The sequence below is a fragment of the Cyprinodon variegatus genome, unplaced genomic scaffold, assembly GCF_000732505.1.
Source record: "Cyprinodon variegatus isolate N-32 unplaced genomic scaffold, C_variegatus-1.0 Scaffold184, whole genome shotgun sequence".
In the NCBI taxonomy this organism is placed as follows: domain Eukaryota; kingdom Metazoa; phylum Chordata; class Actinopteri; order Cyprinodontiformes; family Cyprinodontidae; genus Cyprinodon; species Cyprinodon variegatus.
This window is the reverse complement of record NW_015150637.1, coordinates 131,700-147,336: the sequence shown is the minus strand read 5'-3', so window position 1 is coordinate 147,336 and position 15,637 is coordinate 131,700. Positions and strand designations below refer to the sequence as shown.

The window sequence follows — 15,637 nt, the reverse complement described above, 5'->3', positions numbered from 1 at the left end:
CAAACAACAGAGGCAGGAATCCAAAAGTCCAAAAATCAAAACATGGGGAAAAATAGTCAACAAACCAGAAACCAATGAAGTGTTTTCAAAAAACGGAGGCAGGAATCCAAAGATCAAAACATGAAAACAAAGTCAAACAAACCAGAAACCATGGAGACATCAGGGGAAAAACAATCATGACAAGGAAGACTCAGAGGCTACGTTCACACTGCAGGATGAAGTGACCTAAATCCGATTTTTTTTTTGCCCATATGCGACCTGTGAGTCTGAACAACACAGATCCAATTTTTTCCAATCCGACCCATGCCACTTGGCTATGTGGTCCTGAATCTGATACAAACCTGATGTTTTCAAATGCGACCTGTGTCTGAACGGCCAGGTGGGATTCATCTGACCAGAACGTCATCAATACCCGACAAAGGTCACTGTTCTGCGTCTTGCTACAAAGAAGCAGCAAGAAAACCAACAACCATGGCAGATAATGATGTGGAGAGCAGTATTTATGTTTAACCATATTGAAAAGATTGTGTTTTTATGGTTGGAAAAGACCGCTAGATGCGCTCCGGCACTGCCATCCATGTTTGCTTCCGGAAAAAAAGAGCACACTGGCCTGTCACATCATTGCGTCCTCTACTGCAGCGGTCCCCAAGCACCGGGCCGCGGACCGGTACCGGTCCATGGGTCATTTGGTAGCGGGCTGCACAGAAAGAAGTATATATATATAATTTATCGACGATCAGAGTCTGAGTGATGTTTTATTTTGAAAAATATAAAAAATTGCGGCATTCTCTCCCAATTACATCAGTTGGTGCATCTGTGCCTCTTGACACAGGTTAATTCAGTTCAAGACTCATCCTATTTATAACATCTTATCTTTGTGAAGCGGGATTTTCTGCGGTTACAGCAACCAAAACAAAGCTACGGAGCAGACTGGACATCAGGAGTACACTTCCTCTGTCATTTTCTCAGATTACGTCTAGATAGGACCGGCTTGTTGTTTTATTTTTATGCTGTTTGTATTTGATTTTATGCCAGTCATATCATTTAACTTGATCGACCCCGGCCGGTCCGTGAAAATATTGTCTGACATACAGCGGTCCGTGGTGCAAAAAAGGTTGGGGACCGCTGCTCTACTGCACATGCAGGACACTTGCGTTGTATGACTGCCGTTCACACAGGAGATCACATACAAGTCACATATATTTGGAAATATGAACGAAAATGCAAAAAATCGTATTTCGAAAAAAAATCGGAATTGAGCATCAAGTAGTGCATGACTTAAAAGCAGTAGGATGAAAGGAATGTTCTAAATTACCTGAGAATTATAAGTTGACAGGTATGGCATGTATTTGCAATAAACTGATCCAAACTGTGAGTAAATATTTTGTAGAACAAATATGTCTCGTAGAATCAAATTCTAGGATTATGTGTATCAGTTTTGTAAATATCAAATATGTATCCTTTCTTCTTTCTTTGTTTGTCTTTCTACGAATTTTCAATTGCATTTAGATCTGGCCTTTGACTAGGCCATTTCAACACACAATTAAGCCATTCCATTGTTGTCTTGCTTATGTGTATTATTCTCAGTCTCTCACCACTGTCCAAATTTATTAAAATCACCCCTGATGCTGTCTCCACCATCTACCCTGAAAGACATAAGTTCAAGATAATATACAGAGTTCATTTTCTGCCACACATTACACCCATTCTGGCCAAGTTAGATTAGTTTCTGTCTTTACCGGTTTAGGACAAACTGCAGAAATTATTTTATAGTCTATTTATATTTGTGCCAAAGTCCTTCTGTTTAAGATGATGAACAGTTATCTGTACAATGTCCAACACTTGAAATATTGTCCTATAAGCTAACTTAATCGTTACTATCACTGAGCTGTGTTGCATATTGCACAATAATGGCTTCATATTATTGTGTTTGTAAACAAGTTTTTGGGTTTTTTCCCCAGCTTTTTTTGTCATTACACTGTCACAAGTACAGAGCTATGAAATGAAGGTTGTGCATTTAACCCATTCCCTTGTGGTGCAATGGGCTGCCATTGTTTGAAACCTGGGGAGCAGTGTGGAGTTAAAGGTATTTTGCTCAGGGAGTCAGAGTGGCAGTCTGTGGCAGTGGGGCTCAAACTCACAACCTCAGGATTCCAAGCTCTATTCCCTAACCACTAGGCCGCCACTCCCTCTGAAGCTTTAGCAAACAGCTGGATAACGAGCTACATGGATTCAAATAAATGTGTGACCTTTTTTCAGAGATAAAGTAAAAATGGCTGATTGCAAACCACACATTTGAGATTTTTATTTCTAATGATTTGAATCTGGCCTTAGGAGAGGCTGCCTCTGTAATCCAGACTAGTTGGTCCAAGTAGTGAGACATCTGTTGGTCACTTTGTGTAACTGCCATTGTTGAGCTGGAGCTGTGAGGATCTGGACAAATCTCTCTAGTAATCAAACTCATTAAAAAAATACAACTGTAAACTCAGCAAAAATAGACCCATATCATTAATCTTCATTCAACACTGCTTATAATTTCTTTGCCACTAAACTAACAATAGCTGTAGACTTAGAAAGCTTAGCACTGTGGCAACTTCCTGTTACATATAAGGACCCATCAACTAAGTCCAACACTGCTTTAAAGACAACCAGCTGAACCATAGATATAAAGACAGAGATGGTACAGCTAATGGCAGAACTGCAGTTCTTGACCTCCAGGCATCATTTCTGAAGTATCGATGAATGCAATATTCAAAATGGGGCAAATTTAAATCCTTTTAAACTGGAATTGGATTTTTCTGTATCATATAAAGCCATTGTAAAGATAATTGCACTGTTTTTTGAATAAGAAGTAAAAAGATGTATTCAATTAACATACAAAAAAGAAATAATCTGCTGCCACTTGTTCATATGATTGCACCAATCTACATGTATATAAATATTAAATATATTTTCCAAAATTGTACTGCATTACATTTTGTTTTGTTTCTAATAGTGAAACAATAACTGGAAATAGAAGAGGAGGAGAAAGCTGGATTTTACTAACAAATCTCGATACACTTTCATTCAGCTTTTAAAAAGACATGCTTTGGTCTAATTTTTTTTTTAATCAGATCAAACTTAATCATGTATATCAAACAGTAACATAATGCAATGTTTAATTCCTCGTGCTTTTTTACAGTCATGACAAAAATAATGTTCTCATCAATAAATATAGTACAGGATAAATGCAAAATTCATCCGAAGCCATGAATTCACAGTAAGGTAAGTGAAAATGCTTTTTAAAAAAATACTGAATAAAAATTCTGTGTGTTTAGCACCCTTTCTCTCTCTCTGTGTTGGTTCACTAAAACAACAAATATCTGCTTTACACAACATAAAAGAAAATCATGATCATTAAGTGTGTACTTGGTATTGAAATAAGGCGAGACAGAAACCAAAACAGTTTTATAGGAAACCCACTTCACTGTGATCTACAAAGTGAAGAGAGATTCGGTTTTTTTGGCAGGTTTCAGTCTTCCTGTTGCATCCTTTCATTCTTAAAGATGTCCCAGCCACCTTAGTTTATGAATATTCATCCCTTTAGCTTCAGCTTGGTGTAAAAAAAAAAGTCTGTTTAACTGGATGTTCTTCTGTGTAGATGCAGCTCCTCTTTGGGTTGCTTTTTGGCTTAGTTTGAGGTATCTGGATCAGAAAGTTCTGCAAGGATAAAGAGCTTCCCTTCACATCCATTGGCTAGTTGGAGGACTTGTTCCACATCATACAGGAAGTAGAGCGGTGCTGTGTGTGGAGTAACCTGGGCTGGTATTAACTGTCTGAGGAGAGGGGACGTCCAGGCTCGGTGACAGGATGTTGTAGGGCAGCTCCACAGACTGACGGATGCTCTCTTCATATGAAGGAGGAGACTGTATCAATCACAAACAACATGGAGGTAAGCTTAGAATACATTTCAGTAGGTATTTGTTTCTTTCTTCACAGATCCATATTTCAATAATGAAACCTGTCCATTCTAATACCAAATGCAACTCTTAGTTAATGAGTTAATATTTGTGACAGGATATGTGAAAGAGGGAAGAAAGTCTTCTTGAATATTTGCTAAGCCTTAAATTTTGGATTTATTTGCCCCTAATAACAAGACGAAGTTGAGTTTTAACTCATCTGAGTTAAACTGTGGTTCAACGGTTAACACATTTATGAACACAGAATCTAATAAACATGTTTGTCTTTACTTTTGCTGCAATATATTTACTGTAAGTTTCTTTACTTGTAGTTTTAACCCTAAGATTTCTATTGTTGCAAATATGCAACAAACCCTTTGTATTATGCACACAACCAAGACAGCGTGTGCATTCCCCCAGTGAGAGTTTATTAAGTGTGGACCTGGGACCCTTTGAAAAGCAACTGGTCCCTAACGGTGTTTGTTATTAGCGACCGTTATTCAATGCAATTCATATAGCATTGAATAAATATATATATATTTATAGATAAAATAAATATATATTTATTTTAGCTACAATTCAAAACACATGTGATCTTAAGGAGTTTTAGTTATAAATGTCACAAATTTGTAATATACTTAAATTTCAATTCTTTTTTCAAAATAAATAGAAGGCTTAGAAATTTCAATCTAGCAACTAGTTAAGTTGTTTTCTTTACATAAATATGCATATTAATTCAGGGGGCAGGGGCTTAAAACTCTAACCCCACTATGGACTCATCAGCAGAACAATGTTTATCTACTTGATAAATGCAATTCTGTCTCTGTTTTCCAGATATTCCAGTTCTCATTAAGTCAGACATGGAAGAGATTATACGTTTACGTGCAAGTCAAAAGTGTATGTTTCTAACTATGATCAACTGTATTTTTGTTTTAAGGTGAATTTTAATGGGCCATCCTGTACTTGGTGTCAGATTAGGATGTCAGTGTTTTATGATCACCAGTAGATCCGAAAAATAAAACTGATTTAGATCTTTGGCTGATCGATCAGCTGCATCAGTAATGAACTAGGCTTTAGGGTTTCAATTTATTGGCAGGTAATTAAACTAAAACCTTTTACAAAAAAGGAAGATGTTGTTGAACCCATTACAAAAGAAAAAAAAAACATAAAAAGCAATTTCCACCAGTTTCCTGGTCATATAGCAGGGCTTTTTGTAAAACTCTGGACCAACGTTCCTGTTTCTGTAAAGACAGCTGTTAACCTGAATAATTTTAGGTTTATTTTAATTTAATTACAGCTCAGCAGATATGTAATTCATTGATGACAGCACTATTATTTTCTTATTTAATGTTTTTAATTATTCTCCTCTTTTTCTACTTATTTTTAACCTTAGATGTCTGTGTGATATTAGTCATTTGTATGTTTTTGTTACCTCTAACCTCCTAGACTTGTACAGCACTTTGGTTGTGTGCATATAGGCGTGTAAAGTATTCAATAAATAAATGTTGATCAATTTGCATTTTTAGTTAAATTTGATACTTTAAATATTAAAAGGCCAAAAAAGGTATATTTTTAATAAACTTGGTGGAAAATTGCTTTTTTTTTCTACACTTAAGCCCATTTAACAGCATATTAACAGTTAAGTGCAAGTCTGTAGAGTCAGCAGAGTAGTATGATTTTCAGCATCCATCCACTGTTCTCGTGTTTCCCATAAAACACCAGAACACAGGCCTATATATAAGTGCCACATATTCCTAATATATTTTGGACTGTTTGGTTGTTTTGGTTGCTTCAGGCTAACATGGTGTACACATGGATTTCCCACTTTTGTTGGTTTGTAGGCATAAAGCTGTAAGTAATGGATTAGATGCAGCTGCTGGACCCAGTCATGTTGTAAACTTTTGTGACCCGTGTTTAAAAAAAAGATTTATAGAAAACCATGCAGCCTACAGGGTTTGAAACCTTTTTCTAAAGAATAAAAGGAGGATGTTTGTATTTACATTTCCAATTAATCTGGTCCCACTTCAGCCGGCTGGAACATTTCTTCCCTTCATTATCTGTCTGATAAAATCGAGCAGATTCACGCTCCCTAACTGAGTCCTCTTATCTTTTAATTGCTCGGGGACCCTCAGGCAACACAAGCAACCCGATGCACTGCGCTCTGTCTCACACCACACACATAGGTGCTTTAGGCTGCAGATGCTTAAAAGCTGTCCTGCCTCAGGCTGCAGGGCAGATGGGGGACAATGAGCGGGCATCACTATCTGAATTCACTCTCTTATTAAGCCCTCAAAAAGAGGGAGGGCCTCTTGCTGTTTATTGACCATCAGTGTGATGAGCAAAAGGCAGCCGCTGTTAGCCTGCTTTCATGTGTGTTTCATGTTAAGGAGTGTTTGATTAAGAAACAAGGAGGGAAGGTCAGAGAAGAGGACAAGAGCACAAAGCTGCATTCTTAGCTGCTGTTTGCACTCATAGATTCAGCCTCTAATGATGTTTGATGTGCCTTTTTCTCATTACCTTGTTTGCTCAAGCGTTGTATGAACCCAAGGCTCAGCAAAAGATCAACAAGGTAAAATGTCGAAAGTGCCAACACGATGCAGCGACACGCTTCAGAGGAGCTGATAGCGCATCCTGATTACCCAGATCCCACTGCAGTCGAAGCTAAACACAATTATCTGCCAGTGAAACAATCCTAGATAAAACCTACTTAAAATCATCTGTATTTATTACAAACTAGATATTAAGCAGGTTTTGCGTAATAGAAGAGCAACAACTATCTCCAAATGTCTGAAGCGCTTCATTGTCGCAGCATCTGTGACTGTATCAGTTGCTTTGATAATTTACTCTACCTCTGTAACAATGGGTCCATTGAGGCCAAAGCGGTCAGCAATCATCATGTGGATTTGCCTCTGGCGGTCCTTCTTTCGGACGCTTTCATAGGAGGGGAGCCTCGGCAGGGGGGCCTCCATGGTGGGCAGGCTGTAAGTGGAGGGCAAGCCAACGTAGAAAACCTCACCTGACAACTATAGAAGACACTAGACACTTTAGTACGTACTGACTTTATAAAGAAATGCATTCCTTATTAGTAATATGGGTGCAGAGGGATGAGGATTACCCGGGTGTTGCCGTCATCAGAGATCTGAGTCTGCTCCAAACACGGAGATCCAACCAGAGTCTGTCTGCTACTGTAGTACTGAGGGGGAGCGTCCTAAAACAAACAGCAGAGAGTTCACAAGATGCTGTTTTCTTCACCTTAAACTGCATCTGCACAAGCATTCATCACAGATGTGTTTTTCCACATTTGGTCACATTACAGCCACAAACGTCAAGGATGTGTTCATGGATTCTCATGTGAGAGAACAATGCAGAGCAGAGGATAAATGTAAGTTAGAAGGAATATTATAAAGGGTTGTTTTTAATAATCTGCCATCAATTTGTATTCTAGTTTCCTTACTGAGATACTAAATAAGATAAAGCAGAATAAGTTGAATCCAGTCTTATGTTATATTTTGTGATTGTAGACATTTATATCTTGCCTATGCTGCTCCTATTTTAAATACCTTTAAATTATGTTAATTTAATTTTTTTTTATCACTGTTTTTTCTGTTTTGTTTTTTGCTCACCAAAGCAAACAAAATAAACCTTTCTGTCCTTGCCCTGACTAATTTGTAAACAAGGTCAATGAGACTGGAACGTGACAGACTGAACAAGAAAAGCGCTTCTCAACAGAGCAGCTCTGACAACCATGAGTCCTTTTTAGGCAAGCATTTGAAGAATTTATGCCTTTTTGGAAAAGTTTCTAGAAGAAAACATAAACAGCCTATGTGGAAGAAGAGGACTAAACCAAAAAGCTAACTTTTAGACCTGTATGTAAAATTTTACACCCTGAACAAATTTTTTTCACAGTAAAACATGTCAGTGGCATCATCATGCTATGGGGGTGCTTTTCTTAAGCATGCACAGGGGTTTACACACTGAAAAAACGATCTAGAAACAAGTAAAGATTTCTTAAATTAAATGTATTTACCCTTAATTTGAGTATGCAAGTAAGGTGATTTGACGAAAGAATGAGTGTTTTGACTCCTAAAATAAGATATTTAGAAAATATGTACCTGAGATAAGACAATGCAATTTCTTTCTTATTTTAAGTGTAAATTGTCTTGTTCCATTGGCAAAGTGTCTCACTTCCCTACTCAATTCAAGAACAAATTCACTTATTTTAAGAAAAAATACTTTCCATTTCAATTTTTTGCAGTGCAGGAGATTTTCGGAAGCTGTAAAAGACCAAAAACCTGTTAGATATGGCAACGACCTTAAAAACACCGCCTGAGATACAGTTTGAAGGTTTAAAGCCACCACTTAAAAGTGCTTTATCACAATCCAGAGTGAAATATAACTGATCATTTTCTGCAGGATTTGAAAATAGGTCTACCCAGATGCTCCGCCTGCGTTCTGAGGCTTTAGCTGTTCTACAAAGAAGAATAAACAAACATGTTAAAATTATTGTGCAAAAAATTAGCAACCTTATGTTTGTTAATCACACAAAATACCAATAAGATGTTTATAATGTGATCAACAAAAGGTGTAAACCCTTTAAATGGGGCTTTGTATTCTAACAGGCAATCAATGTTGTAGTTAGCCCATCTGTAACTAGACAGAGATCCCCTAACTTCAGCTCAATTTACCAATTTTCATGCCTTGTTTCATCTCTGTGGGTCCTGGATGTGTTAGCAGCACCATAAATTATTAGAACAATAAGGTGACAACACGACCACCCTCTGATTTCCGAATCTCCTAAGTCTCCAACCCCCTCTATTAAACAACAAGCCACATTACTGTCTCACTGTATGTGGTGCCGGGATGCAGAAAGAGGCTGACAGAAAAACGAGTTAATTGCCTCGTTACTAAATGAGTGTCCTTTGAGAGGAGAACAATGTGATGCACTCCTGTGTCACAAGGGTCCAAGAGGTCTTTTCAGTGTTCTCCTTGTAGCTGCAGCAGGTACCTGTTAATAAGCACACTCCAGTGCACATTATAACCCCGCAGGTCGTCGTTATATAAATGTCAAATTGTTGCTTGGATGAGATGCACATCAGAATATCAGGAACAAAAAGTTTCTCTCTTTCTTAAATTGATCATTTTTTTCCTGAGGGCTGGTTAAACTATCACTTTTCTCACACTTGAAAGTGATGCACAGAAGCGACCTTTGCCACGACCCCTCGCAAGAAATAGAGGACACTCGAGAAGGTGATGCCAGAGGTCTCCTTTCCCCCCCATTGGTTTGTACTTTAAAGAAGCAAAAGAGCGTCCTCAGGAAAGACAGGAAAAAGAAAAGAAGGTTTGTCCTTTTGTCGCCTGCCATTGATTCAGCCAGTGTGAAAAAGCACAACCGTGTAAAATTGGCGTTGAAGTCGGGGGAGGATCCCAGCAACTGCGCGTTTTTTTTTTTTTTTTTTTCAATTGCTTGCAACTAAAGGAGATCTTTTGTCTCTGTTGTGTCCCCAACACCCACACAGTGGCCTGTCTCCCATTCATGGCTGCAAAGTGAAGCAGGGAAAGGTATGTGACTATGAAGTTGAAGACGTGAAACATCCCTCTGAAACTCAATGAAGGAGGGCTTCTCCTTGTTTGCCAAGTTTGCTTGAAATTCCAACCAAACGTATGTTTTTTTAATCTTGAGCAGAGGAACAATATTTATGAAGGAAAATAGATAATAAGTTAAAACTACACATCATAAAAATCAGCCTGTCTCACCCGCTGTTTGGACTCGGAAAAAGGCCCCTTGGTTCTTTAAACTTGGCGGCAAGTCTATCTAATCCAAACCACAGCTGAGCACAACTTCCTGTCTGTTGAGGGAGGGGGATATGTGCTTGTGTTCCTGCAGTCTGAAGATAACAGCTAAACCTCCCCCTGGGACTGATGGAGATGAGAACCAAGTCAGGAAACAGGAAATGGAGAGAATGGATGACCAGTGAACAGTTACCATCTATAAACTGTTTTTAGTTTTACCCATAATCTCATCCTGTACCAAGCTTCATGGGAAATCAAGGCTCCTACCCTTTTGCAAAGCTTCTCATGCAAATTTTTTTTCATTGTTTCCACATTAGCGCCTCAATTTTCTGCATTCTTCAAGATGATCTTTCAAGGTAGACCAGCAATACTTGTAAAGGGGAAAAGGGAAATTATATTTATTGATTTTCATAATTTGAAAAATCAAATCTGAGCCAGTTTAGCTTAATGTTTCAAAGAGCCACCTGTAGTCCAATTACAGCTGCCCGTGTTGTCACTGTCAATGCAAGCTTCACACATCTAGAGATTTTGCTTCTACGATTTTATTGTATTTTATTATTATTTTGTTGCAAAGGGGCTCCAGCTCAAGTAGACTGGTTGGTTGTCTGTGAATATCAGATTTCAGTTTCGCTGCAACTTTGCGCCATTCCAACATAATTTACTAAAAGCTTTGTTTTGCATGACTAGCATCAGTTTCCTGTCAGAGGGTACCTTACTTCTTCTAACAGGGTTTTCCCTGGATGTAGCTCTACCCATCATCTGACCCATTTGTCGATCTCTGCTAAAAAAAAAAAAAAAAAACTGTCCCACAACATAACGCTGCCATCTTCACATTTTACACTAGGGTTCACTTGTTTAAGGCCAAGAGCATTGCTAGTAAAATCTTACATATTGCTGCTGTTTAATCCTTCATATTGCTGCCGTTTATTTTACAAAGCTAGAAAAAAAAATTACAACAATGATTTCCTGCCATAGATTTGTTTGTTGTACCATAATCTTTTCATGTTTAGATAAGAGCACTTGCAATGTTTCTTTATAACATTACGCTGCTTTAAAAGCCTTCACAACTCCCTAAACTCTCTTTTTATGGCATTGTATGCGATACTACATGTGGAAAATGTATTAAATATTTAATTTACAACCTCAGATCTACAGACATGGAGAAACACTTAACATGTAAAGCATTAGTTTCTGTTGTTTCGCATGCCGTGTCAGTGTGAGAGCATAAAAAAGTGTGAATTGCTCAGATTTAATTACATTGGTGCCGAAGTTGCATCAGTATGCATGGTAAGTGCTAATTCTGTCCAATTCCATTAGAATCACTGTGACTCTCTGAGATATTTCTGGAGGGCAGCTAATTCAAACTGAGGCGAATCCATTGCAGCACAACGATCATATCAGGCTTATTCAGTCCTTTCGCCACAGCCAGGCAAAAACTTAATCTGACACTTGTTAATGGTGCTGCACACACACTTCTTTCTGTCAGCGTGTCCTGCAGGACCGAACGTACGGATCACCTTCAAAAGAAAGCTCAGCACAAAGGAAACTTTGTCTCCCCATGGCTTTCTCTTCCTCCCTGAACAACTCACCATATCTGCATGTGGGTCCTGATAGGAGCCGTGTTTGCAGCAGTGGGGATCTTTGCGGTAAATAATGGAAAGCAGCACGATGACAACAAAAAAGAACACCAGAGAAGAAACTGTTTTGAAAAGAGAGAAAGGAAAGTAATTAATTGGTAGTACCTGCTTGTTTATGAAAACACAATATAGTCTATTTTTTTTAGTTTTAATGAGAAGGAATAAACATCTACTAACTTTTTATTTAGAGATGAACCTAACGATCATACATAAATCAAAACCCAAAAATTGAATGCCTCTGTTTATTAAATGCATCAGAAATAAGAGCCTTAATCTTTTCTTTTTGTGTTTTGATTTTTCAGGGAGAATAAAAATCACAGGTGGCACAGCAAAATATGGCAGAACTTTTACAGAACTTTGAGGTTACTTTCTGGGACTTTAATAATTTTCCAGAACATAATGATTCATTTTCCAAAACTTTAATGTTTCTTATTTTCTTTACTTTTCTGCAACATACCGATAACTTGCTAATAAATGTAAGAAGTATTTTCCCAAAAAAAATTGCAGGCACTTCCAGATTTTTATTATACTTTTTGGAAAATATCTTCATGGTGTAGCAAAGTAGCAAAAATAGAATCAGAGCCTTTTGTTTTCTCATCATGATTTATACTAGAGTATCCTTCTCAGTAGTTAGAAATGTAACATATTTACCAAGCCAGACATCTAATTAATGCATAATTAATAGTAATCTTGTAATTATTTCATATTATGTCAGATTCAAAACTGCTTTATCTATCAAAATGCATAACATTTCCATCTTTCATCTCTTATTTTCATTCAGGAAAATTACACCTCAAAGCAGAAATTGGTGCCATTCAGGGATATCTCGATTAAACCTTTCTGTTATTTCTTTTAGGGAAGTGTTTTGTTTGTTTTTTTTTTGTTTTTTTTTTCTACTATTACTAACAATCAAACACAATGTAATATGAGGAAAATGTCATGGCTTTGATAAAAAAAAAAAGAAAAGAAAAGAAACAAAAACAAAACAAAACTCGCAGGCAGCACCTAAAAATCTTGAAAAATGAAAAGCAAATGAAAATATACTCACAAACACAACTAATCCCGGAGACCAGTGTTGTTTTTTCTTGGAAGTGTTTATAAAAAGTCAAGAACAAGAAGAAAATCAAACAGGATAGGGGATGATAATTGTTTACTTACAGGAGGCAGCGAGCACAGTGAGCTGATCCGGGGTCAGTGAGGAGGGAATGGTCGGACTTGCATTTGTGGACATTTCCTCTACCTGAAAGTTTAAAGTTGCTTTTAAAAATCTTTCCGGAGTCGCCAGCCTCAGTGCAAAGACTCTCATCTTACACCTCCAGAAAAGCGAGAAAACTACTTCAATTCAGAGCCTCCTCTCCATGATTCCTCTTCCTCCGCTCTGAACACATGCGCTCTGGGAGTCGGACGCAGCAGCGTTTAAGGAGCGCGTAAAGGCGCACTGACTGACGCCCTCTGCGTGACACAATCCAAGGCTGTCTTTACTCACTGACACATCAGACATTTGATTCAGGGAATACTGGCTTAGATTTGTGTCTGTGTGCACGTCAGATTACTGGGATATAACTTGTATAATTCAGCTGCTTCCTTCACCACTTTAATAAATGGCATCCAGACTCTAGTTTTACACACTACATGCCTGAGCCTGAGTCCTGTTGCCCCGGAGACGGTGGGGGTCCTACCCTGAGGGGACTTCTAAGCAGACAAAGAGCAAAAATGCCTGGTATTCATAGATGGATTTCCATCAAAGCAGTTGAGCTACTCGTTTAGTTATTAATTCAAAAATATGAATTAAAGATGTAGAATCTTACATTGGAGTAACAATTTTAGAGACATTATCTGCTTAAAAACCAAAGATTGTAGCTTTTTCATTATATCCATATGAACTGGAAAAACTATAACCTCAAAATAAAAAAAAATGATGTCCAGATATCACATCTAAAATATTTGACTTCACAGAATCTGAATTTAATCGCTTGTTATGACCTGATTATATTATGTTGATGTAAACAATAAATCTGCACTTGACACAACTGAAAATCTTTGCCCTGTTACAAATGATTTTTCTGAACATTTCAGTTAATTAACCAAACTTATATATTGAAATTCAAACAACCTAATGTACTTATTTTTAATTTACTTAAAAAGGATTAATGTTTGTATAGAAACCAGTTAATGTAAATATAACCAAATTAGATTTTTCACATATTATTTGGCTTTACTTCTAAAATAAGTTCCATTTCCCATCTTACAAACTCTTTACACTCTGGACAGGTTGCCAGTCCATCACAGAGCAACACAACCATTTATGCACACACTCACACCTACAGAGAATTTAGAGAAGCAGCCAACATTCCTGCTTTTGGACAGTGGGAAGAAGCCAGAGTACATGGAGAGAACCCATGCATGCTCAGGGAGAAACTCCATGCAGAAAGATCCAAACCCACAAACTTCTTGCTGCAAGGCAGCAGTGCTACCCACTGCACCACTGAACCACTCTGTCATTGTCTGGGACTTTGACTTGATCACGTGCTCTGACTGCATGCAAAGCGCGGTTCACATTTGACTCAATCAAAAAAAATCACCTGCAGGCCATGAATAAATACCATATATACATATTGAGAGAAATCAAAATCTTTGTTTTGGGTCCTTTCTACGTGTATTTAGTTCAGGTTAAATTAAACTTGATGTCCCAAAATCCAAAAAGATTGAGTTACACAATCAAATCAATAATTTTATCTAGTTTAGAGTGAAAAGCATTAGTTAGAATGAACAGCTACATGTTACACTTTTTTCAGTGTAGCCGAACTGATGGATAACAAAACTCAAATATCTATTGTTCTTCTCACAGATCAGCAACTTAAGGCTTATTAGAAATATAGTTTGCAGCCTCTCAGTGGAAATCTATATACTAAGTCAATCTTACTATGAATGTTGTTCTCAGGAGGCCTTGGAGGTTGGGGACATTCGTGAACTAACAGCAGCATAAAAAAAGGGAACACAGCAGACAGGAAAAATGTTTTTCTTTTTTTTAGATATTTTAAGCATGATTAGGGTTAAAAGTTTGTATAACAAACTCTATATGCTGGGCTTCTCACACAGACCTACTCTAAAGAGAATCTCTACAAACCAACTAAGATATGAAAGTCCATCTATACTGGCTGGTTCGGACCAATAACTCTGAAGGGGCTGCAGAGATCCACTGCTCGGCTGGGACAATCTGTTGATAAATGTATTTGCCCCCCTTACATATTTTCCCCATTTTTGTTTTTATGAAGGATTTAAATGCAGCCTTATTAATAAACACATTTCAACATTAGGCAAAGACAACCTGAGTGAATATGAAATCAATCTTAGATTGATGATATTACTAAAAAGAAAAATGCTATCCAAACCAACCTGAGGCTACATAAAAAGTATTCATAAAACCCTTTTGTATCAGCTTGTTGACAATGGCTGCCATCAGTGTTTGAAATAACAGGAACATGTTTTTGTCCTATCTTCAACGTCTCTAGATCCCTCCATCAACAGAGCATTGTTCCATGTTTTTTTTAAATTTTATTTATGTATTATTATAAACATGAGATTGACCTTTGAATTCTTCTGGTTTGGTTTTATGTCTCATTAATTTGCTTGATGCCCTTCATCTTTTTATTGTTGTGTTATTGAAGGCTACCCTGAAGAAATTAGACCTTTTTCTGGCTTATTTTGTCACCATCTAGATGAGGCATGCCTGCTCTCTGGTGGTTTTAATACGCTGGTGTTTTTTGCAAACATTACTCATTGTTCAATGTTTCCTTTTTTTATTGGCGCTAACTCTCATTTTAGTTAGATTGATAGATATGAATATTTTTGTTTTATAAGCCTCTTATCTTTTTTTTATATTGTAATCTAAAGGTGTCATGTGTTACTTTTTCAAAATGTTATCCTTCTTTATGTTATCAGGCTGGCTCTATTCAAGGGATCTTATTAAACAGACATTTGAATCTAGATTTTATAATTACTCGGGTTATCTTTGTCTGGTTTAAGCAAAATGTGTTTGATGATCTGTAACATTTAAGTGTGATTAAGTAACCAAACAGGAGTTGAATTCTTTGTTTTTTGCAAAGCACAAAGTTATTGCTAATGTAAAAAAAATAATAAACTTATCATAGCTAAGGTTACTTAACCTAAAATATTTATTATTTCATGATTACAACTTTTTAACAAAAGAAAAATAAAATAAATTGGGGTGCGTTGATTATGACCAGCTAGCTTGATGTACCAAGTCTTTAG

The 15,637-nt window shown here is 37.2% G+C and overlaps 1 protein-coding gene across 1 annotated transcript; it reads right to left on the bottom strand.

Moving 5' to 3' along the window:
* Positions 1 to 2,994: 2,994 nt before the first annotated feature.
* LOC107087434 lies at positions 2,995 to 12,938 on the bottom strand. Its single transcript, XM_015379004.1, has 5 exons — positions 12,524 to 12,938; positions 11,318 to 11,427; positions 7,054 to 7,146; positions 6,788 to 6,961; positions 2,995 to 3,905 (listed from the first exon to the last, which is right to left on the bottom strand). Exons 1-5 carry the CDS (start codon positions 12,669 to 12,671, stop codon positions 3,759 to 3,761), a joined length of 672 nt encoding a protein of 223 aa, XP_015234490.1. The 5' UTR covers positions 12,672 to 12,938; the 3' UTR covers positions 2,995 to 3,758.
* Positions 12,939 to 15,637: the final 2,699 nt, after the last annotated feature.

Coding starts and splice junctions, on each gene's coding strand:
- LOC107087434 (XM_015379004.1), bottom strand. CDS start 12,671: ATGAGAGTCTTTGCACTGAGGCTGGCGACTCCGGAAAGATTTTTAAAA. Junction 11,428..12,523: donor CACTGTGCTCGCTGCCTCCT/GTAAGTAAACAA, acceptor TTTTCAAAACAG/TTTCTTCTCTGGTGTTCTTT. Junction 7,147..11,317: donor AGGACCCACATGCAGATATG/GTGAGTTGTTCA, acceptor TGTTTGTTTTAG/GACGCTCCCCCTCAGTACTA.